This window comes from Oncorhynchus keta, chromosome 10, assembly GCF_023373465.1.
Source record: "Oncorhynchus keta strain PuntledgeMale-10-30-2019 chromosome 10, Oket_V2, whole genome shotgun sequence".
NCBI lineage: Eukaryota > Metazoa > Chordata > Actinopteri > Salmoniformes > Salmonidae > Oncorhynchus > Oncorhynchus keta.
In genome coordinates, this window is record NC_068430.1 from 62428369 (window position 1) to 62450420 (window position 22052).

Consider the following 22052-nt stretch of genomic DNA (forward strand, 5'->3'; position numbering starts at 1 on the left):
ATAACACAATAACACTGTGACTAGGTCAGCCAATGGGGACGACTGGAAGAACACGCTCCCAAAAAAGATATTTGTTGTCCAATGGTTTGCTACGTATTACTTGTAAATGGTTCGTTAGTCTGTAAACAATTAGTAAAAATGAGCAATGCAATAGGTAGTCGTTTTCTCAATGGTAGTTGTGTCTGCCGGAGAGTCTTGAAAATATGCGGCTTTAGATGTCTGGTCCCTCAGCAACATGATGCAGCTCATTCACAAAGAAATGTCATGACAGCTCATTCAAGGTTTCCACCGGTGAAAGAGTTAACTTCTTCCTAAATTTGGCGTTTTCAATGGACTGGAATTCAGATGCAGTTGTCAGGCAGGGCTGGAGGTACAATGAATGTATTTGACACGACTATACTATGAAGAGGAGTCAGAAGAAATGGGCTGCATCAATACAAGACAGTGACAAATATGACTATCTGAAGAGATGAGGTATACAGTAGCTGTATTTGTATGGGATAGTTTGTCCCGTCCTAGCTCTCTTTTATCCAAGAAAATATGTGTTCTGGTACTGTTCATATTCATTTGTAGGTTGTAAGCCGAGTTGCAAACAGGGCCTATGACATTGCAAGTTAAGGCAACAGAAGTTGTGATGCATGGACATAGTCTATGAAAATTGTCACATTCATGGCACTGTTGTTGAAATTGAAGTTTATATCTGTGCTTGTGAGGGTGTGTATTTTGCTGACATTTTGGAATTATGGCATTGGACATTGGCATTGGACATTGGCTGTGGGAAAAGTCACATTGCTGAGCATTTGTACAAAGTAGCCTTCAATGGTTGCTCATAAACAGGCAGGCAGCTTTTTAAACAATAACAAAGCATTCCCCGCCCCTGTTTGGGTAGAAAGTTGAGGGCATAGACAGAGCTATGGCTGCAATATATCCATGATATTAAAATTATAGTTTTAACCATGTTTTGAGGCTATATTGTGTTTGTTTTACTTTTACTTTGTTGACAAACATTGGAGTAAAATAAGCTTATACATGTTTTGGGTTCTGATGGGGTACAACAGTTGAACTAAGCTTATGAGGCATTTATTAGCTGTATTTGTCAAGAATCAATGGGTACATATTAATTTATAAGCCCCAAAATGGATGTAGCAACTGCAAATTGCCCCTTTTAGGGAATACGTTAACTCACTATGTATGGCTGAATATTGAATTGCGCTTTTCTTTTCAGGAAGTTTGTTGAGCAGCTCTTCTTAATTGGCATCTCAGAAAAGTCTTTGGTGAGTTAAATCTTCTCCTTATATCCCTTTAAATTACTAATAGGAATTCTAATATGTATTTCTGTTAGAACATCCATAGCCTAGGTGGAATGATAAGGTTTTTGAGCAGAGACCACTAATTATAGATCAATAGATTGATAGAATGGTCTGTAAAATCAGAGGCATGTTATGGAGGGACAAACGCTCTTCTCGCTCCTCAGAGAAACACAAGAGAAAGTGAGATCCCTACCCGCTGTGTCATGTGCGATGAAGAGTTTCTGCCCTTTAAAGAAAACACATTTGATCTGGTGGTCAGCAGCTTGAGGTGATTTGGCCCTGTAGATGTTTCTGACATAATATTTGATTCGAGCCCTCCATGTCCTATTTCCCAGGGTTTTGTATGGTTTACTTGCAGCACGCATTTATCTAGGACTGTATGTTTCTCCTGTTTAGCCTACACTGGATCAATGATCTCCCTGGTGCCTTGGGACAGATAACTGACAGCCTCGTACGATTTTTTACATCAGTACTTTATTGTCTATTGCCGGCTGTTTTTTCAAATACGTTTCCTTCTTATAACAACATAATTACACATAGGATTCAGGATTACAACAATCCAGGTTTTTCAGTCTGTATCGCTGTGCTCTCATTCTAATCCATTTCCTTTCCCAAAGATCAACCAGGTCCTGAAGCCAGATGTATTGTTCATGGGGGCCATGGTGGGCGCGGAGACCCTGTACAAGCTGTGCTGCTCCCTGCAGCTGGCTGAGCTCGAGCGGGAAGGGGGATTCTCCCCTCACGTGTCCCCCTACATGGCCGTCACAGACCTGGGCAACCTGCTGGGCCAGGCAGGCAGGCTTCAGTATGCTGACAGTGGTGAGGCCTTGGGTTTCCGCGCCATAGAAAGACAATATAGGCTAATATGAGTGTTCTATTTTATCCTGTGGTCCTAGCTGTGATACTAGCGATTAGCGCAAAATGATAATGTTTGTGGCAAGCGATAATATTCATTTTTTTTCTGCAGGACATTGATTAAATTTAAGTGCACTATCCTGGGATACTTGAGGTCATGAGTGACCTGCAAGGTAGGTTTACTGTATACCACAGTTATACTGTTGTAGATCTGTGCTTTTTATTCATACTGAGTTTTTATAGTTTAATTGTTTCTATTCTATTTTTGTTCTATTCATCATCTCAGCGGTGATTTGGCCCTGTACATGTTTCTGATATAATATTTGATTTGAGCCCTCCATGCCATATTTCCCAGGGTTTTGTATGGCTTACTTGCAGCACGCAATTATCTAGGACTGTATGTTTCTCCTGTTTAGCCTACACTGGATCAATGATCTCCCTGGTGCCTTGGTCATTAAATCATGTTGAGTTTTCACCGTTGTTTCAACTCTCTAAGGAGAGCAACTGCACTTGGAACAAGAAGTCCATGTTGAACAGAGACACCATTTTAGCTGCAGCTTCAAGGTGAGCTACATAGTGGAGAAAGACATACTTGAAATGAAACCGTCTTATACTATTATTATTATCATCCATACAGTGCATTCGGAAAGTATTCAAACCCCTTGACTTTTTCCACATTTTGTTACATTACAGCCTTATTCTAAAATTGATAAAATAACTTTTCCCCCTCATCAATCCACACACAATACCCCATAATGACAAGACCAAAAACAGGTCTTTAGAAGTGTTTGCACATTTATTACAATATAAAAAGTAAATATCACATTTACATAAGTATTCAGACCCTTTACTCAGTACTTTGGCAGCGATTACAGCCTTGAGCCTTCTTGGGTATGACACTACAAGCTTGGCACACCTGTATTTGGGGGGTTTCTCCCATTCTTTTCTGCAGATCCTCTCAAGCTCTGTAAGGTTGGATGGGGAGCGTCACTGCACAGATATTTCAGGTCTCCAGAGATGTTTGATCGGAATCAAGTCTGGGCTCTGGCTGGGCCACTCAAGGACATTCAGACTTGTCCCAAAGCCACTCCTGCTTTGTCTTGGCTGTGTGCTTAGGGTTATTGGCCTGTTGGAAGGTGAACCTTCGCCCACGTCTGAGGTTCTGTGTGCGGCAGGTAGCCTTGTGGTTAGAGCATTGGGCCAGTAACCGAAAGCTTGCTAGATCGAATCTCAGAGCTGACAAGGTAGAAATCTGTCGCTCTGCCCCTGAACAAGGCAGTTAACCCACTGTTCCTCGGCCGTCATTGTAAATAAGAAATTGTTCTAAACAAAAAAAAAAATATTAAGATGAACAAAGTACATCTTAGAGCATGTTCTCATCAAGGCTCTTTTTGTAATTTGTTCATCTTAATTAAAGAAAAAAAACGTTTTACCCCCTTTTTCGTGATATCCAATTACAATATCTTCTCATTGATGCAACTCCCCAATGGGCTCCGCAGAGTCATGCGTCCTCTGAAACACGACCCACCAAACCACGCTTCTTAACACCCGCCCGCTTAACCCGGGAAGCCAGCCTCACCAACGCCCAATTTGTCAGTTTTTGATTTGTCAAAAAGTTTGAAATATCCAATAAATGTCGTTCCACTTCATGATTGTGTCCCACTTGTTGTTGATTCTTCACAAAAAATACAGTTTTATATCTTTATGTTTGAAGCCTGAAATGTGGCACAAGGTCGCAAAGTTCAAGGGGGCCGAATACTTTCGCAAGGCACTGTATCAACAGAAATTCAGTGTAAGCCAGACAGTGATTGAGAAAGGCTACAACACTGTTGTAACAGTGACTGATATACATGCTGCATGACAGATGATTTGTTTCTCAATTAATAGCAAATGCATACATTTCTACATTACATTTATCATTTGTCTTGTGTTCCTGTCTTACCATGCTTCATGTTCTTAAAATAAATGCTATGATATTTAATCTCCACTTTATGCCAGATGATGGATTGTAAATGTGTACTGTTTATACAGTGTGTACATCTGAAGGTAATACTATGTCAGAAGTGGAGAAATTTGTACTCAAATGCCAAATGTGGTGAAAGAGCTCTATTTTCATGTCATCTGACCACAGCACCGCCTGGAGTTTGATAAACGGCATTGGTATTTGGACCATCAAGAGCATCCTCACTGGTTGCATCACCGCCTGGTATGGCAACTGCTTGGCATCCTACCGTATGGTGCTACAGAGGGTAGTGCGACAGCCCAGTACATCACTGGGACCAAGCTTCCTGCCATCCAATACCTATATACTAGGCGGTATCAGAGGAAGGCCCAAAAAAATAGTCAAAGACTCCAGTCACCCAAGTCACACTGTTCTCTCTGCTACCGCAGGGCAAGTGGTACCGGAGTGCCAAGTCTAGGTCCAAAAGGCTCCTTAACAGCTTCTACCCCCAAGCCATAAGACTGCTGAACAATTAATCAAATGGCCACACGGACTATTTACATTTACACTTGGCCGCAAGTGGACCTTCCAGCAAGACAATAACCCCAATCACACATCGAAATCCACAAATAACATTTACAATGGCCATCTCAGTCTCAATTGAAAACCTGTGGTTTAAAGTGAAGAGGGCAGTGTTTAAGCTCAGACAAATTATATCAAGGATCTGGAAAGATTATGTATGGAGGAATGGTCTAAGATCCCTCCCAATGTGTTTTCCAATCTCATGAAACATTTTAGAAAAAGGCTCAGTGTCATTATCCTCGCAATAGTAGGGTGCTGGAGTACTGAAAATGGGTGCCAATAATTATGACCCCAATCTATTTTAGATTGTTGAAGCATTAGAAGACAAAGGATCTTTCAAACTCAAATGGTGTCATCATGGTGGTCTCTGACTTGTGGCCAGACTCACTCAGGTGGAACAAACAAACTTACACCTTTTTTCAACTCTGAATTGAATGTCATTGAGAAAACCGAAAGGTGTCAAAATATATTTTTCCGACAACATCCTTTGTGAATTTCAAAGTAATCCAAGAAGTAACAATCTCATTTTATTTCTTCATAAGTATCCGTAATCAATATTTTAGCCGTTAACACGTTTTTTTGTAATCGGATTACGTGTAATCAGCTACTCCCCAAAACATGTTTGTCAGTCAGACATTACACAGCCAATTTACTGAGCAGAGATGTTCATTTGTATACACTTTCTCGTCTTTGGGTATTTCTGCAGTGCCTGTACTGGTAAATACATTTTGATGTGCTCAAAAGCAATGTCTTTCTTTGACGTTGTGGTGCGTGAAAGTATTAAGCTGCTGTGTTATCATGAGCTCAGTATTTGGAGTAAACGACACAATTGCCCACCATCTATTGTTGTATCCTCAGATCTAGAAGTCATTGTTAATTCATGTTCCTTATGACAAAGATAATCAAGCAGACAGTGCCTGAGAGGAATGCAGCTACCCTGAGCTGGAAACACCCGGTGGGGAGCAGAGAAATAGATGGTCGACATTCTCATTGTTCAAGATGAAGTCTACGTCAAATACATTTCTGATCCAGGCAAACATGGTTCAACAACAGACAAAGGCATTGGTTATAGTTAGAGTGAAAACCCCAGACTGGTACACATACTACTGCAATTGGCAACCAATGGCAGATCAAAGAGTTACATAAAAATCTGCAAAAGAGGTCCCAACATACCCCACCACAGAGTGGAACCAATATAAATGTACAAAGCAGAACAAATACATGTGGAAAATAGAGGACCAACAACCTCCCATAGCCCGTTGGATAGTGTGTGTTGCTTTAGTCAATGGTTTTGGAGTTCTTGTGAATGACAACGATTATCTTCTTTCTGATATATTGGTCAAAAAGGAGAGCTGCAGCCATTGGTGAAACTACTATTGAAGACATCGAGATGGGGCCATGAGTTTGACCGCGTGAATTTAGGGCTCTACAGCGAGGTCGCGACCACCGTGTTCATTTTTAAAAATTATCTTGCTCAATTTCAAGATTGTCAGTTGTATCAATTAATAATCCCTTGTTTCTGTTGGAATATATGAAGAAGAAAAAACAACCGAAGGTTACACAGAAGTTAACTACTTGTCTGTCTGTCAATGTTGTGTGCCGAATTGTAAAAATGTTGTGTTATTTCTTAAACTTGAGATGTGCAGCGTCCAAATGATTTTTTCTTGTACTAATAGTACAGTGCATTCAGAAAGTATTCAGACCTCTTGATTTTTTCCACTTTGTTAAATTACAGCATTATTCTAAAATGGATTACATCCTTTTTCCCCACTCAATCTACACACAATACCCCATAATGACAAAGCAAAAACAGGTTTGTAGAAATGTTGGCAAATGTATTAAATATCAAAATGGATATATCACATTTACATAAGTATTCAGACCCTTTACTCAGTACTTTGTCAAAGCACCTTTGTCAGCGATTACAGCCGTGAGACTTCTTGGGTATGACGCTACAAGTTTGGCACACCTGTATTTGGGGAGTTTCTCCAATTCGTCTCTGCAGATCTTCTCAAGCCCTGTCAGGTTGGATGGAGAGCGTTACTGCACAGCTATTTTCAGGTCTATCAAGGGATGTTCGATCTGGTTTAAGTCCGAGCTCTGGCTGGGACACTCATGGACATTCAGAGACTTGTTCCGAAGCCACTCCTGCATTGTCTTGGCTGTCTTGTGCTAGGGTTAGGGTCTTGTCCTGTTAGACTGGGGTGAATGTTCACTTTCCGAGGTCCTGAGCACAGGTTCATTAAGGATTTCTCTGTACTTTGATGAGGGGAAACATTTTTATAAATCAACTTTAGAATAAGGCTGTGACGTAACAAAATGTGTCTGATTACTCTCTGAATTCACTGGATCTACAGGGAGGAGACCAAGAATCAGATGGTCACTCTGACAGAGCTCCAGAGTTCCTCTGTGGAGATGGGAGAATGTTCCAGAAGGACAACCATCTCTCCAAAAGCCACCTAAAGGACTCTGACCATGAGAAACAAGATTTTCTGGTCTGATGAAACCAAGATTGAACTCTTTGGCCTGAATGTCAAGTGTCACTTCTGGTGAAGCATGGTGGTGGCAGCATCATGCTGTGGGGATGTTTTCAGCGGTAGGGACTGGGATACTAGTCAGGATCGAGGCTTTTACAAGTGTGTAGATTGATGAGGGGAAAAAAACAATTGAATACATTTTAGAATGAGCTGGATAGCTGGATTCACACATCTGAATTTGTGGTCACTGACAAAATGTCAGTTGTATTTTATCATTACATTGTTCTCATATCCTGTACTAAATGTAAACTTGATTTTTATAATGGATAAAGTATGCTTTGTATATTTCTTTTAAACATTTAGATTTGAAAGGGGTGGTGCTTTTACAAGCCTCTTGTTTTTTTATGTCTCCTGCACATGTGCATTTATTTGGTCTTTTAATTATCATATTGTCTTTTTCTTGTTTAAATAAACATTTAATAATGTAACGTATGTACTTAACATGGAAAATATGCAGTGGTCAATCTTGAGAAATAACCATTAAAACACGTTAAAATACAATGATTGTCTCAAATACAGTATGTTGAATGATAGACCATATTATATGTATGAATTTTACAAGACTAAGTGTGTATGTACAAACACATGTACACGCCCATGCTTCAGTAATAGAAGTTCCTCAAAAATAAAAGAACGAAAATGTGACTGAGGTCTGACCTTAGTTCCCAGTCAGCCAGACAATTTACAGAGCAAAGATGTTCATTTACATTAACTTTCTAATCCTTGGGTATATCTGCAATACCTGCGCTGGTAAGTACATTTTAAAATGTGTCCAAATCATTGTATTTGATGTTTGAAAAACTGGACAAGGTGTGCACCTGTGGTAGTATGATGAGCTTTGTTGGCTAATGGGAAAAACTGTACACAACTATTCAGTCTATTTTAACCTCAGTCTAGTCTGATCGACGCTCAGTCTTGCTTATGACTTCATTGACCATCATAGGCAGCAAAATTAATATTTTCCTACTCAATTATCTGAAAGAATGGACTACTATAGGGTTAGATCCAGGGTAAAAAAAATAATATATAGCATCTTGAAGTGTGGATCCTAACCCTTTATTGATGTTTCTTATGACAGGGTTACGCCAAAAGACAATGCCTGAGAAACAAACAGTAACCTTGAGCTGTCATCACCCTGTGGGAAGTTGCGTAACATGGAGCAGAGAAATAGATTGTAAGACAGTAGACATTGTCACTATTCAAGATGGAGTCGATGACAGAAAGCACATTTCTGATCCAGGCAACCATTATGGCTCAATAATAGACAAGTCATTGGTTATAGTGAGTTTGAAAGCCTCAGACTCTGGGACCTACTTCTGCAACATGCAACCAACAGTATATCTAAGAGTGACATCAAACAATGGCAAGAGCGTCCCAATAACCAACTGTTCTGGGGAGAGAAGACCAAACACTAAACACAATAATACTAAGCAAGTGTTGGTTGGTGTAGTTTCTGGTTTTGGGGTGCTTCTGTTAATGAGCATCTTCATCTGGAGATATTTCTCAAAAAGAAGAGCAGTAAGGGCTGAAGCGGAAGGCAAGAACATTGCAGACGACCACATCTATGCTGTCATAAAGGATCATGGGGCCAGGCCGAGAGCAGAACGCAGCACTCAGGGTCAGAGTCAGTCTATATATTACCTTGCAGGTGTTCCAGGAATGAAGGGTAAAGGTACTCCTAAACAAAGTGAATCCCCTTATGTCATGCTCCATATTCCGCAAACTGAAGTCACAACAGTGAGGGCATGAACTCCTTCGCAATAAATCTACAGGAAATGATCATGACAAGTCTTTGCAAGTCACTCTGAGTCATTAAGACATTACTTTGTTTTTTCACAAGGCTATTTGATATTGGTGTATTTTTTCCATCCAGTAGCCTTGATGTGTGTGAACTTGTTTTGCCTCAGAATACTGGAGTATGTATATGTCACCTTAAATGAGATAAGTTCCTTTTTCATGATCTCACTGGAATGGTCAGTGAATTGCTTAGCTTTTAATGCAGGAATATTAAACACAATTCTTGTATACACACACACACACAATCACACACTGCCAAAATACAGTGCATTCGCAAAGTATTCAGACCACTTGACTTTTTCCACATTTTGTTACATTACAGCCTTATTCTAAAATTGATGACATTTTACACACACAACTCCATAATAAAAGTGAAAACAGGTTTTTCACTGGCTATTTTCAATGGTTATTCTGACAGAGCTCTAGAGTTCCTCTGTGGAGATGGGAGAAAATTCCAGAAGGACAACCAGGCCTTTATGGTAGAGTGGCCAGATGAAAGCCACTCCTCAGTAAAAGGCACATGAAATCCCACTTGGAGTTTGCCAAAAGGTACCTAAAGACATGAGAAAGATTCTCTGGTCTGATGAAACCAAGATTGAACTCTTTGGCCTGAAAGGCAAGCGTCACTTCTGGAGGAAACGTGGCACCATTCGTACGGTGAAGCATGGTGGTGGCAACATCATGCTGTGGGGATGTTTTAAGCGGTAGGGACTGGGAGACTTGTCAGGATCGAGAGAAAGATGAACGAAGCAAAGTACAGAGAGATCCTTGAAAACCTGCTCCAGAGTTCTTAGGACCTCAGACTTAGGTGAAGGTTCTCCTTCTAACAGTACAACGACCCTAAGCATACAGCCAAGACAACACACGAGTGGCTTCGAGACAAGTCTCAATGTCCTAGAGTGGTCCAACCAGAGCCCGGACTTGAACCCAATCTAACCTCTCTGGAGAGACGTGAAAATAGCTGTGCAGCGATGCTCCCCATCCAACCTGACAGAGCTTGAGAGGATCTGCAGAGAAGAAATGGGAGAAACTTCAAATACAGGTGTGCCAAGCTTGTAGCCTAAGAAGACTCGAGACTGTAATCGCTACTAAAGGTGCTTCAACAAAGTACTGAATAATGGGTCTGAATACTTATAAATGTTATATTTCAGTTTTGAAATTAATATATTTGCTAAAATTTCTAAAAACCTGGTTTTGCTTTGTCATTATGGGGTATTTTGTTGTGTAGCTGTGGGGGAAAAAACAATTTAATCCATTTTATAATATGGCTGTAACATAAAATGTGGAAAAAAAGTAAATGGGTCTGAATACTTTCCGAATGCACCGTAATTCATCATTTAAAATATTACACCCATTTGAACATGAGTTATGCAAGAAATTGATTGATATGCTTGCTGTGTATTACACCAGTAAGTGTATTACTCCTGTAAGATATTCAAGAGGTCATAAACTGTCCATTTTTAATGAGTTGCATCCATGTTATAAACACACAATGCCGCATCAAAATATATTACAGAAGTTTAATCAAATGTATTGATTTTGTAAATGTGTCAGTTACAACTTCAATAAAATGGTACAGCTAATCAGTTTCTTGCTGTACATTATTTTGCAGATAGCTAAGTGTTTTTACAGGACATACACACAAATGAGCAGTCAGTTCTGAAAATCAATATAATCCTAATTATATTCCAGTTCAATTTTTTAAAATATAAAACAAAAAGTTTATACTACAGTACTTACATATGACCGACTTTCAATCCCTCAACTTGGAGTCTCAAAATGGACACCAGTAAAGCAAAGTGATACTCCTCTTACATCATTAACATATCAAAGCTAAATCATCTCCAACTAAAATCAACAATAGCCGTTATGATATACAATTCCTTTTATGACATTCAATGTCAATAGTTTACATTGCGTGTGTACAAGCACTTCATTTAGAAATCTATGCACATAAACATTCAAATTATATGTATACAATATGGTTTACAAAGGGAGTGAATCAAGTTGTTTTGCACTATACTAAATTGAATGTGAAACTGTAGTATATTTGTACCTACAGTATAGTACAGTTATTAAAGTGTTTCTGAAATGTTGGAATCAGCAGCAGTGACTGTATTAAGTGTGAAACTCAGAAGACGTGCAGGCAACAAAAGCATCATTCTATTAGCCAGCTGGAAACATGGAGAGGAACACTGTTAGCAACAGCTTTCATGACCAGTAGGCACACCAACTGCCTAGGCCCAAAAATACACAATTAAGTGTTGAAAGGTGAAGTCTCGAGAGACTATACTGTGCCACCATTAGTTGATGCCACCGTCAATGATTATTCTCACAATCCTGAATACTATGATTCAACCTGAACCAATGCCATATGTGACATCAGCTCGACTTTTTTAATTTGATGTTTAACTGTAGTAGCTACCACTAAAGGTGAAGTCCAAGACTATTACTTCGAGAGCTCACCAAAATGACTAGTTAACAGTTCACCCAAACTGGGAGGGATCATGAGTCCTTGTTATCGCACTCAAAAGTTCCTCTCCTCAGACTATTTACAATTGATACATTGTGTAATAATGAGAAATTTGTATCAAAATTAAAAGGGGAAGTTCAGTTTTTTTGTTTCTAACCTTGTAGGTAATATATGGGCTAGAAGAAATGTAACCCATGGTTGGGTTAGTCTACTTTTATGATGAGGAACCATCTAACATTAAGTTATAAAATACTGAACATCCCCTTTAAGCAAATTCAAGAAGCCATGACCCATACAGTACAGAAACAGGCTACCCTTAACACTACAGGTAGTGAAGAATAATGCCTTCATGGTCAGTTCCCATAGTTACAGCACATGTCAGTCTCAATTGCATATCACCAGAACTGGTAGAAACTAGAGTTGCCAATGAAATTATAGCTGCATAAAAATATATATTTTTTGTAAAGCCTCCCTTCAAAACATTATTTCTGAGAAACTGTAGTGAACAGGAAGAGAGCAGAGTGGATGACTTAGCAAGTCAATGCTGCCAGGACTTTGCAATGTCTTCTAGATTGGCAGCGGTTGCATTACCTTTCAGCAAGGCCCACTTTAGAACCATTTTGTGTCACTGTAATAGGAAATATTCTACACCGGTCGTCATTACATTACTTACTTGACTTGACTAAGATGAGACCATTTCTCATGTGTTTGGTCCTCATAAAAAGTACAATTTCCACAAGAAAGGAAGGAGAGCGAGTAGGAAAGGAACAAAGGAGAGCGAGTAGGAAAGGAACAAAGGAGAGCGAGTAGGAAAGGAAGGAAGGAGAGCGAGTAGGAAAGGAAGGAAGGAGAGCGAGTAGGAAAGGAAGGAAGGAGAGCGAGTAGGAAAGGAAGGAAGGAGAGCGAGTAGGAAAGGAAGGAAGGAGAGCGAGTAGGAAAGGAAGGAAGGAGAGCGAGTAGGAAAGGAAGGAAGGAGAGCGAGTAGGAAAGGAAGGAAGGAGAGCGAGTAGGAAAGGAAGGAAGGAGAGCGAGTAGGAAAGGAAGGAAGGAGAGCGAGTAGGAAAGGAAGGAAGGAGAGCGAGTAGGAAAGGAAGGAAGGAGAGCGAGTAGGAAAGGAAGGAAGGAGAGCGAGTAGGAAAGGAAGGAAGGAGAGCGAGTAGGAAAAATGTAGTAAAGTAAGTAGTAAGTTAGATATCTGTTCCTTAGTGCCTCTGATAACTTGGTTGTACCGAGGTCAATACCTAGACTGCGACCTGCGAAGGCACTGCATACTTTGGTTTTGGGATTAAAGCTGCTCCATCGTAGCCTGGTCACAGATCTGTTTGCGCAACTCCAATGGGCAATGCATGACAATGACCATAGGAAATGGCAAAACAGCACAAAAAGATCTGGGGCAAGGCTAGCTCCAACCCGTCCTCATCTAAAATGTCTTCAACCAGTTCCATGGCTACTGTAGTCAAAGACGCCCTTCTTGAAGAACGGGGAGAAGTCACAGACGGTGTACTTGGACAGCTGCAGACCACCCTCAGAGTCCGAATCAGTGAGGAGTGGAGAGCCCGAGGAGGGCGACATCATAACCCTGAAGAAGTTTTTCAGATATTTCTGGAGGAGCAAACGGAGAAGAGTGAGGAATGACTACAAGTAAGAGTTTTTTTAAAAAGAGAGTAAAAAGTAAAACATTTACACAAGTCAAAAAGAAAACAAAGATAATGTACTTTCCAGAAGAGAGAGTGTGTGTTAGGTCTGTTTGAGAGAATACTATAGATTAGTAGGGTGTGAATTAGCAATGACAGTAGCATGGAGCATTTATCTCCTGCTTAGTCATCCAACATTAGAACAATATTTATTCTTATCCATACAATGGATATCAATCAATATAATAATAATTCCTACAGTGCCATCTACAGTCCAAACACACTTTAAAAATCAGTGGTCACCAACCTTTTCGTAGTCAACAAGCAAACAGATCTACCGCTCAGATTGTTATTTTTAAAACATGACTTCAAAGAATGTAAGCCTATGCAACATTAATGAGCTTTGTGCAGTAGGCCCAATACATTATTACAACACATTTCACTATGCTTGGCCTTCAGACTATATTATATTTCAAAACGTAAGCCTTGATAACAAAAGATTGACAACAAGATCAGTTGTTGTATAACTTGCAAGGCACAGCTGAGCATGAATTGAAATAATTTGCAACAAATTAGCTTTTGTTTTTTACTGTACTGATGGTACCTGCATCTGATGGTCAGTTTCAATGGAGGGAGAGAGCAGCAGAGGGTCTGCCTCTCAAGTTCCCTGCTCTCTCCTTTCCTCGGGCAGACTGACCAGAGAGAGAGGGGACAGTCTTCCACCTAATGGCGAAACTCAAGTCGCACTACATTATTTCTGCCTCATGCACAAATTCACGTTGTTCTTATGACTAGAGAAAGGGGCGAAAAACATCAACAACAAAAAAGACGACGAGCTGCTAATAATGAAAACAGGCCTGTTGATACATTCATTGCAGCTGCAGTGGTGGTTGTAGCGCGAGTAGAAGTAGGGAGAAACGATTTAAGTTTAGTGAAAGTGTTAAATAAAAACAGTGCTGAATAAAACAAACATGAACTCACTCAAACACATCAGCTATTTGCTGCATCTTTGACAGTCTCGCTTTAGTCAGGGTTTTAAAAGTTATGAACTCTCACTTAGGCTAGTATCAACATTTGCTGTGGGTTTGTGGAAGCTGTAGGCATGGTGATTTGAGCTATCTGATTTGCCAGCGCAGTAGGCACACTTGATTCAGCTCTCTTGGTCTGCAGGGTAGGCAGAGTTTGTCCCTTCAGACAAATTAAAAAGGTCCAAAAATGGAAACACTTTTCCTACCCAGCGTGCAGGGCTTCTGAATCAAGTGCACCTACTGCCAACAGCGCAAGACTAATAAAAACAAAACATTTGAGCATAAGGATTTAACATGGGCCTTTCTACAGAAATGTTTGGTGATCGACTACTGCTACTGCTTTAAAATGTCTGTCAAGGAACAATTAGGTCTCTGAACTGACGGATGAGAATGACAAACCTTCAGACTTTTGTCAGTGATTGACAACTTTAATTTTACTACTGTTAAGAACGCAATAGTATGTGTCAATGGCAGCACCCACCTCCAAGTGACTCTGCCGCTCAGCAACCATTCTCTCATCTCGGTTTCCAAAGAGTTTTTTGGGAGGGAATTCTAAAGCTGCAAGCTGGTATGGAAGGAGGTCATTAAGATCGCATCAATTATACTACGATTATCTCCAATAGGGGAGGACATGTTGTATGTGGTAATTCCTAGTTCATCAGTCTTTACCTCAGGGTATTTCATCTTGAGAGTTTTGTGCATTTCCCGAAAGCGGCTGTATCTCCTGAAGACGGTCCACGTTTCATCCATTACAGTGATCTAAAGAGAGAGGAAAATAATACTGAGTACAAGACTGATACAACTAACTAATTGAATAACGGCAGAATTCTAAATGGAGCACTAAGTAAGTAGTAAAGACATGGACCTGTCAGACATGTACGCAAGACCAGAGACAGCAAAGTGACGATCCTGGGTCTTGAGAGATACTTAACAAGAGAAGCGTACCTTAATTTCAAACTCAAAGTGCTCATCTTTCCCTTGCCCTCTGAGAACGTAGCGAGGAATGCTAATTTTAACAGGGTCCTTTAGGCAGCCGGAGTTGGTCCCAAGAGGGACAGAGACAAATCGCTGCTGGGAAAGACATGGGTGGAACAAAAGGAAATTGGGAGAGAGAGAAACATGTACAGGAAGGTGTAGTCTTATTTATATGACAACAGTGAACAGGTATGAAACAGAACAGCCAGATACCGCCAGGCAACGCAAAGGCTTATACAGAACACCATCTTTATTTTTGTTAAAACAATTAAACATATTTTATTAACATTATTACAGTGATCATAGTCACAAGTCATATTGTACGTCAGACATTCATGTTACTTTTCACACAGTCCTCAAAACCATATCACACATTACCATATGATTGATATGCATAAACATATACACAAACATATTGAAGAAAACAATTTCACCAGCCACAAATGATTGATGTGAGCATTCATGTAAGAACAGAGGAGGAGAGCTAAGTTGACTAAACAAAAAGGTCAACCTATTCCCTGTAGTGGGGAAGAAAATCTATGAAATATCCAATTAATCAACTACACCAATACAAAACAATTAGGTTTGTGAGTAAAACTGTTCTTAAAGTGACAACGATTTGATTAAGGTGTACCACCACATTGGCAGTATGTTAAGAGAAGCATTCAAATATACTATAAAATACTTTAAAATCAATAGCAGCCATTGGAGTTACACCTTTACATTTTAGTATTTGATCTATATTCATAATATGGACATGTATTTTCTTATAACACAATGTTCATGATGATTCTGTAGATACGTTTCAATAAAATGTTACATTGACATTGTGGATGTACGTTAACAATTACAAAAGGCATGGTTCCCATGTCACAGTAATGATGTTTTTTGTTTGTTTTTTTAAATATAATTTTCAACTAATCAAAAAAATCATTTAAACAGTGTTAAATACATATTGAAGTGGTATGGCTGTGCCGTGATGCTCAAACAAAATAGGATTTACAAGTGAAATATTTACGATAATGTTGCTAAACTCTTATAGCATGCAAACCCTAATGTCATCAGTCTAGCTAGCTGATGACTAACCTCATAACTGCCAACTCACCATGGCTTTCTTGCTCAATTGCAACGCTGAATGAAAAAAAAAAAAAATGAAAAAAAAAAAGTTCAGCAGGACGGCACGGTCATTACACTTCAGGCCTGCAGTGGCAGTTAAACTCCTTTCCTTTTATTACCTATTCGCATGACATCCTTTTATGACCTGTAAGCACAGCCTTAGAAATCAGGTTGACAGATGATTGATAAGGATTGCTGCATCCGAGGTAGAGCTGAAAGTTAATTTCCAGGAATCAGCTGGGGGCCTGCAATCAGAAGGAAAAGGGACAATGGCGACGCCTTTCCTGGTCTTTCTTTTGGTCTCATTCTGCCCTTTGTGAGCCGTGGAGAATGCGATGTCAAGCACCATACATCTATCGCTGTGTCTCACAAGCACACATCGGATGTCTGAGCGTCTGCGCAGCTCTACTCCCTGAAACTGGGGTTGGATGGGAACCAGAGTTGAGCCTCGAGGTACCGGGTGAAACACAACATCCTCTTGCACCAGGCCTATGTGGTTGTCTGTGAGAAAGAACTGGCAAAGGACATCTTGGCGCGAGGTGGAATAGTTTTCCACCTTGATGGAAGTGTAGAGAAGAAGGTGTATGTCAGCCAATGAGGGCTTGTTGGGTCCTTCCATGTTGCCGTGCAGGATGTAGAGCAGGTCAGCCATGATCCTCTTAAAGCGTGAGGTAACACAGAGGCCGCAATCCAGCAGGAGGTCTGGAACGTGGGACCTCCAGTCCAGAGAGAGGCGTGAGAGGTCTCCATGAAGCAAGGGGTGGGCTCCTGGACCTTCCTGAACCTCTGCCGGGGCAAGGATTTTCAGCAGGGTACAGCATAGCTCCTGGGTAAGCTCTTTGCTGTGGGTGAAGATGACCAAGATGGTGTCTTCAGTGGAGCCCAGGAGTCGTACATGCTGCCCAGCAAAGCTCACTTGGATCTCCTTGATGTGCAAGAGACTGAAGTGCTGAAAAACTGCCAAAGGCTGGTTGTTACCTAAACCAGTACCAGCGGAGACTGCATAGAGGTCGGTTTCAGATAACAGTAAGCAACTTGGTTGTGGTGTAGGCTGTTTGCAATTGGCAACACTTAGCCAGTAGACACCCAAAAGGTGGTGGGAAGTGGCAGCGATTTTGGGCGTCACACAATACAAACGAATGAGAATCTTCTGAAGTGGAAGAGACTGTAATTCCGAAAGGAAGATGGGAAACTGCACGAGCGTCTGACAATAAACTACAGGCTTCCCGTCTTTGTAAGTTGTCACAGAGCCTTTAGGCCATAATGAAATGTCCGTAATTGCAGACATATGACCTTTCTCAGGTACATTGAAAAGGCAATTGCCTGTCAAATTGGCAAAATGAACTTTATTCTGCCTTGAGTCGGGTTTCATTGAATGGTCAAGCTGCTTTTTCTGAACAAATGGAAGATCTTTTGTAACTATGGTCATGTACTGAGAGAATGTACTAGTCAATGCTGAAGTCTCTCCTGCTCGAAGCTGCCGAATGATATCCCGTGTACTCTGCAGATATCGTCCAGCGTCATTATAAACTCCAGACAGCTTGCCTGCCAAATATCCAAGGACGTAACTCTGTTTGGCTCCCAGTTCCTTAGTTAGTCGATCCGGTTCTGAAGTTACCAGATTCCTCTGCACCTGCCCATTTACAGACTCTTTGGGGATCTTGTTGAGACCAAAGTAGCCCTTGATGACGATTTGTCTCTTTGAACTTTGTCTCGGTATGGGGACTTCAGAGTTGATCATGGTTGCAGTGTCGTTACTTGTCTTGCTTGTGTTCTGAACTTGGTCTTTGGTAGCTTCCACAGAGTCAAACTGTGTGAGTCCGTGCAACACTGGGTTCTCTGTTCTGGTTTCTCTGGACTGAGAATATGATAGACTTTTGGTCTTGTCAACAATGCAGCAACTAAAATTGGTTACTCCCTCATCTGGGCTACATTGGCTGTTACTTCCATCCTCACTGACTATGGTGTTTGTAGACCTAAATCCCCAGTCCTTGGTTTTAAAATCACAGCCATTGTTCTCGCTCTCAGCTTGGTCAACCTTCCCCTTCACTCCCACCTGCCACCATTTTGCTTTTTCACCCTCTTTATAAGGCAATATGCCCTTCTGTGCCAAGACTTTGGTTTCCCCTTCTGGATTGTGAATTTTATCTAACTCAGAGTTGTCTTTGCCACCTTCTTCTTCTGAACTTGTTGTATGCCCTTCCAGATGAGTGCTCGTCTCAAGTCCTGGGATATACAGGTAGCTACGCCACAGCAAGGGCATGGAGTCTTTCTGTGTGGACAAGGGGGGGGATTCCATGACTATAACTTCAAACCAGAGATCACAGCTCTGAATTATAGTCTTTCAATTATACATTCTCACCCCAGTAAATTAAGTTCTTCCTCCACCAAGTGTAAAAATCCAGTTGTGATTGAAATAAAATCGAGATGAGCAAGATTACAATTCAAAACAGAATTAAAAGAGATTGATGATTGTTATGCAGCAGGAATACAAAATGACACATCCCAGGCTTCCATGCAATCTTGTTCTTTTCTTACAAAACCAGATATCAACCTTGTTTGGCTAGACATTTCTCCTTATCCTGTTCTACACTTGGGTCGGCCTCCTCGGTCAGTGACTGGTTTCCTTTAGCCAATTCAGTATTTATCCAATTTCTTGCTTCTTTGTGATTGTATGGATTGTTCTAGTCAATATCCCCATAAACAGCTATATTCTTATGTTTTTGCCATTTCTTTATAAAGGTCTTAAAAAGGTTCTTGGTTTAGGAATCTTATATGGTTTATCAGATACAGGTATCCCAAATTTGTAAAACAGAATGTTCCCTAAAGCGCCTTTTACAAACGGCATGTATTTTTTCCATGGTTGGTGTGGTGGTTTGTGAAGATTCAGCATGATTGCCACTCAAGTTAAATGACTGTTTAAAAATGTCTGGTTAGTTTCTCCATCTCCAACAAAAAAATAAAATATTCAAGTCTTACCTCATATTTCAATTTCCTAGGGTTTACAGGGTTTTGCAGCTTGTTGTCATCCTGTAATGAATAAGACCACACCTCTTAAGCAATGACAAACAATTCCTAAAAGATTCACTGCAATGTCAAATTCAACTCAAACTAAAATTGCATATGTTGCGGCAAATGGACAACTTCGGCATCAGGCAGAAGAGTCTGCCTGATGGCAGACCCATCTCCTATTGGGGAAAATAAAAGCAAACAAGGCAAAACATCATCCATATAATTAGAGGAAGGTTGGAAAAAGATCCCACGTGATTGGTCCACGTAACCTCTAGAGAATTATCAGAAATGCATGCAGATTATAGTTCATTCTGTATACCGTGTCGGGGACCTGGGCTTACCTCATCAGTTAATCTAACAGAGCTACAATCATTAACTTCTTTGTCCTCCTGTAGGATTGAAGAGCTTCATATAATTGCTATTTTTTGAAGGCACAATTTCCAAATGGGGTTCTCTTTATTAAGCTCCGATTGTATGGGAGACTACAGTGACTAAGACTTTATGAGTTTGAACATCAATAATATAATTAGTGAGATTGAGAAATATCACCATCTGAATTTTGCATACGCTCTGTACGGAGAATGCAAACAAAACAATGAGTCACTGATGCTTACCTGCAGAGATTCAGATGAAAGTGAGAGCTCAATGTTTTTGTCACCATTGATGCGGTTCAGCTTCTGTAACCTTCTCTTAACCTCCTCCTCAATATATGCATTTATCCTGTCAACGGATAAGGAAACTTAGACACTCAATCTGCAATAGCCAGGTCAACCCTCGGGTCCAAATATAAGGCATCTTCAATATGATCATCTGGTAGTTACGTTGACATCTACATTTTACCATTCCCAATCCTACAACACATTTGCCTGTGCTGTTTCTGGCAATCATTGTGAATATTGCATAGGATTTGACAGATACAGTTCCTTTAGAAAGTATTCACACCCATTTACATTCTCCTCATTTTGTTGTTACAAAATCAGATTAGCTCGATTCAGTTTTTTTTTATCCTGGAAAAACTCCCCAGTCCTTGACAATTACAAGCATACCCATAACATGATGCGGCCACCACTATACTTGAAAATATGGAGTGTGATACTCAGTAATGAGTTGCATTGGATTTTCCCCAAAACATAACATATTATTTTACTGCCTTGTTGCAAACAGGATGCATGTTTTGGAATATTTTTTATTCTGTACAGACTTACTTCTTTCCATTCAGCCGTTAAACCCTGTTTTAAAGTCACCATTGGCCTCATGGTGAAATCCCTGAGTGGTTTCCTTCCGTTCCGGCAACTGAGTTAGGAAGGACGCCTGTATATTTGTAATGACTGGGTGTATTGATACACCATCCAAAGTATAATTAATAACTTCCCCATGCTCAAAAGGATTTTCAATGTCTGCTTTTTATTATTTTTTAAATCTACCAATAGGAAAACTTCCCTGGTCATTGTGGTTGAATCTGTATTTGCAATTCACTGCTCGACTGAGGGACCATTCAGATAACTGTACGTATGGGTACAGAGAAGGTAGTCCTTTAAAAAAATCCTGTTAATCACTATTATTGCTCACAGAGTGAGTACATGCAACTTATTATGTGACTTGTTAAGCAAATGTTTACTCCTGAACTCATTTATTGAGGTGGCAGGTAAGCCTAGTGTTTAGAGCGTTGGCCTAGTAGCCGAAAGGTTGCAAGATTGAATCCCCGAGCTGACAAGGTAAACATCTGTCGTTATGCCCCTTAACAAGGCAGTTAACCCACTGTTCCTAGGTTAATCCACTGTTCCTAGGCAGGCAGTCATTGAAAATAAGAATTTGTTCTTCACTGACTTGTCTAGTTAAATAAAGATAATATTTTTAAAAAGTCAAATAAAAATTTAGGCTTGCCCTAACAAATGGATGGAATACTGCTTGAATAAATACATTGCAGCTTTTCATAGTTTTGTTTTTGTGTTCAAATCTTAAAAAACATATTTCCATGTGGTATTTTGTGCAGGCCAGTGACGACAAAAATCTATTTTAAATTCAGGCTGTAACAACAAAATGTGGAAAATGTCAAGGGGTGTGAATACTTTCTGAAGGCACTATACCCGTCATCTGCGATAGGAAGCACTGGGGGTAGGCTCTGGATTGGGCTGACAGGGGGGGTGCTGAGACTGGTCTTTTCATCGACGCTCCCGGTGTGACTCCTTCCACTTCCCTCAGTTTTACTGATCCTCTGCTTCAGCTTCTGGATCTCCCGCTCCACCCTGAGGACATGGAGAGAAGATGGAAAGTTGTCATGTGTCTATCAACCCAAAGAGTCATGATAAATACGCTCATTCCACAAAACTATTACTCATTTATCATGTCCATAATCATATTACCAATTGAGGAACACCATTTTAAAACAGGAGAGATTGACCAATGTGATAATACCATCATCACTCAATGACACCATCTCGCATCATATCATCTCTTGAAACTTTGACATAAGCTTATCTACATTTTCCATAATTATGTGGACAGTGTTAACTCAAATACGACAAGGTTCCAGCTTAACAACGTTTACTCAACCGTATTAGCACAATACATGGTTGCCATTACACTCAGGACAGGTTAATCAATGAGACTCCTACACAGGCGCACTAATAACAGAGTGATAGCACCGTATAATAACAGAAATATAAGGATACTTAAACATGACCTTAACAGACAGCAATGTGTCTTCTACACACCTTCCACTAAAAGGACAGATGTTTTACTATTAATTGATTCTACAGATTGATCTTTAGTGACAATAAATAACAAGCAT

General features: G+C 40.2%; 2 protein-coding genes and 1 long non-coding RNA gene across 13 annotated transcripts in view; 2 read left to right on the top strand and 1 right to left on the bottom strand.

Moving 5' to 3' along the window:
- Positions 1 to 7: 7 nt before the first annotated feature.
- LOC118389576 (arginine-hydroxylase NDUFAF5, mitochondrial-like) lies at positions 8 to 7709 on the top strand. Of its 2 annotated transcripts, XM_052527465.1 has the most exons (7): positions 8 to 474; positions 1226 to 1274; positions 1475 to 1578; positions 1707 to 1761; positions 1937 to 2129; positions 2278 to 2338; positions 2662 to 7709. In XM_052527465.1, exons 1-6 carry the CDS (start codon positions 470 to 472, stop codon positions 2283 to 2285), a joined length of 414 nt encoding a protein of 137 aa, XP_052383425.1. In that variant the 5' UTR covers positions 8 to 469; the 3' UTR covers positions 2286 to 2338; positions 2662 to 7709. The 2 variants fall into 2 exon arrangements, with proteins under 2 accessions (XP_052383425.1, XP_052383426.1); XM_052527466.1 differs by lacking the exons at positions 1475 to 1578; positions 1707 to 1761 and having other exon boundaries at positions 1928 to 2129.
- A 152-nt stretch (positions 7710 to 7861) lies between these two features.
- LOC118389577 (uncharacterized) lies at positions 7862 to 9003 on the top strand. Its single transcript, XR_004826770.2, has 2 exons — positions 7862 to 7976; positions 8305 to 9003. It is a non-coding gene; the product is annotated as an uncharacterized LOC118389577 (long non-coding RNA).
- A 1526-nt stretch (positions 9004 to 10529) lies between these two features.
- LOC118389151 (kinesin-like protein KIF16B) overlaps positions 10530 to 22052 on the bottom strand; it is a 36443-nt gene continuing 24920 nt past the window's right edge. For 2 of the 10 annotated variants that reach the window (XM_035778948.2, XM_035778946.2), the window contains 5 exons: positions 21349 to 21507; positions 19876 to 19981; positions 19603 to 19650; positions 19229 to 19279; positions 15366 to 18521 (listed from right to left, as the gene is read on the bottom strand). In XM_035778948.2, coding sequence (XP_035634841.1) covers positions 16416 to 18521; positions 19229 to 19279; positions 19603 to 19650; positions 19876 to 19981; positions 21349 to 21507 — 2470 coding nt within the window. In that variant the 3' untranslated portion in view covers positions 15366 to 16415. Of the gene's footprint in view, positions 13099 to 13734; positions 14724 to 14827; positions 14918 to 15103; positions 15230 to 15365; positions 18522 to 19228; positions 19280 to 19602; positions 19651 to 19875; positions 19982 to 21348; positions 21508 to 22052 lie in introns of those variants that run through there. The other 8 variants (XM_035778950.2, XM_035778949.2, XR_008144690.1 and 5 more) reach the window with 8 other exon arrangements.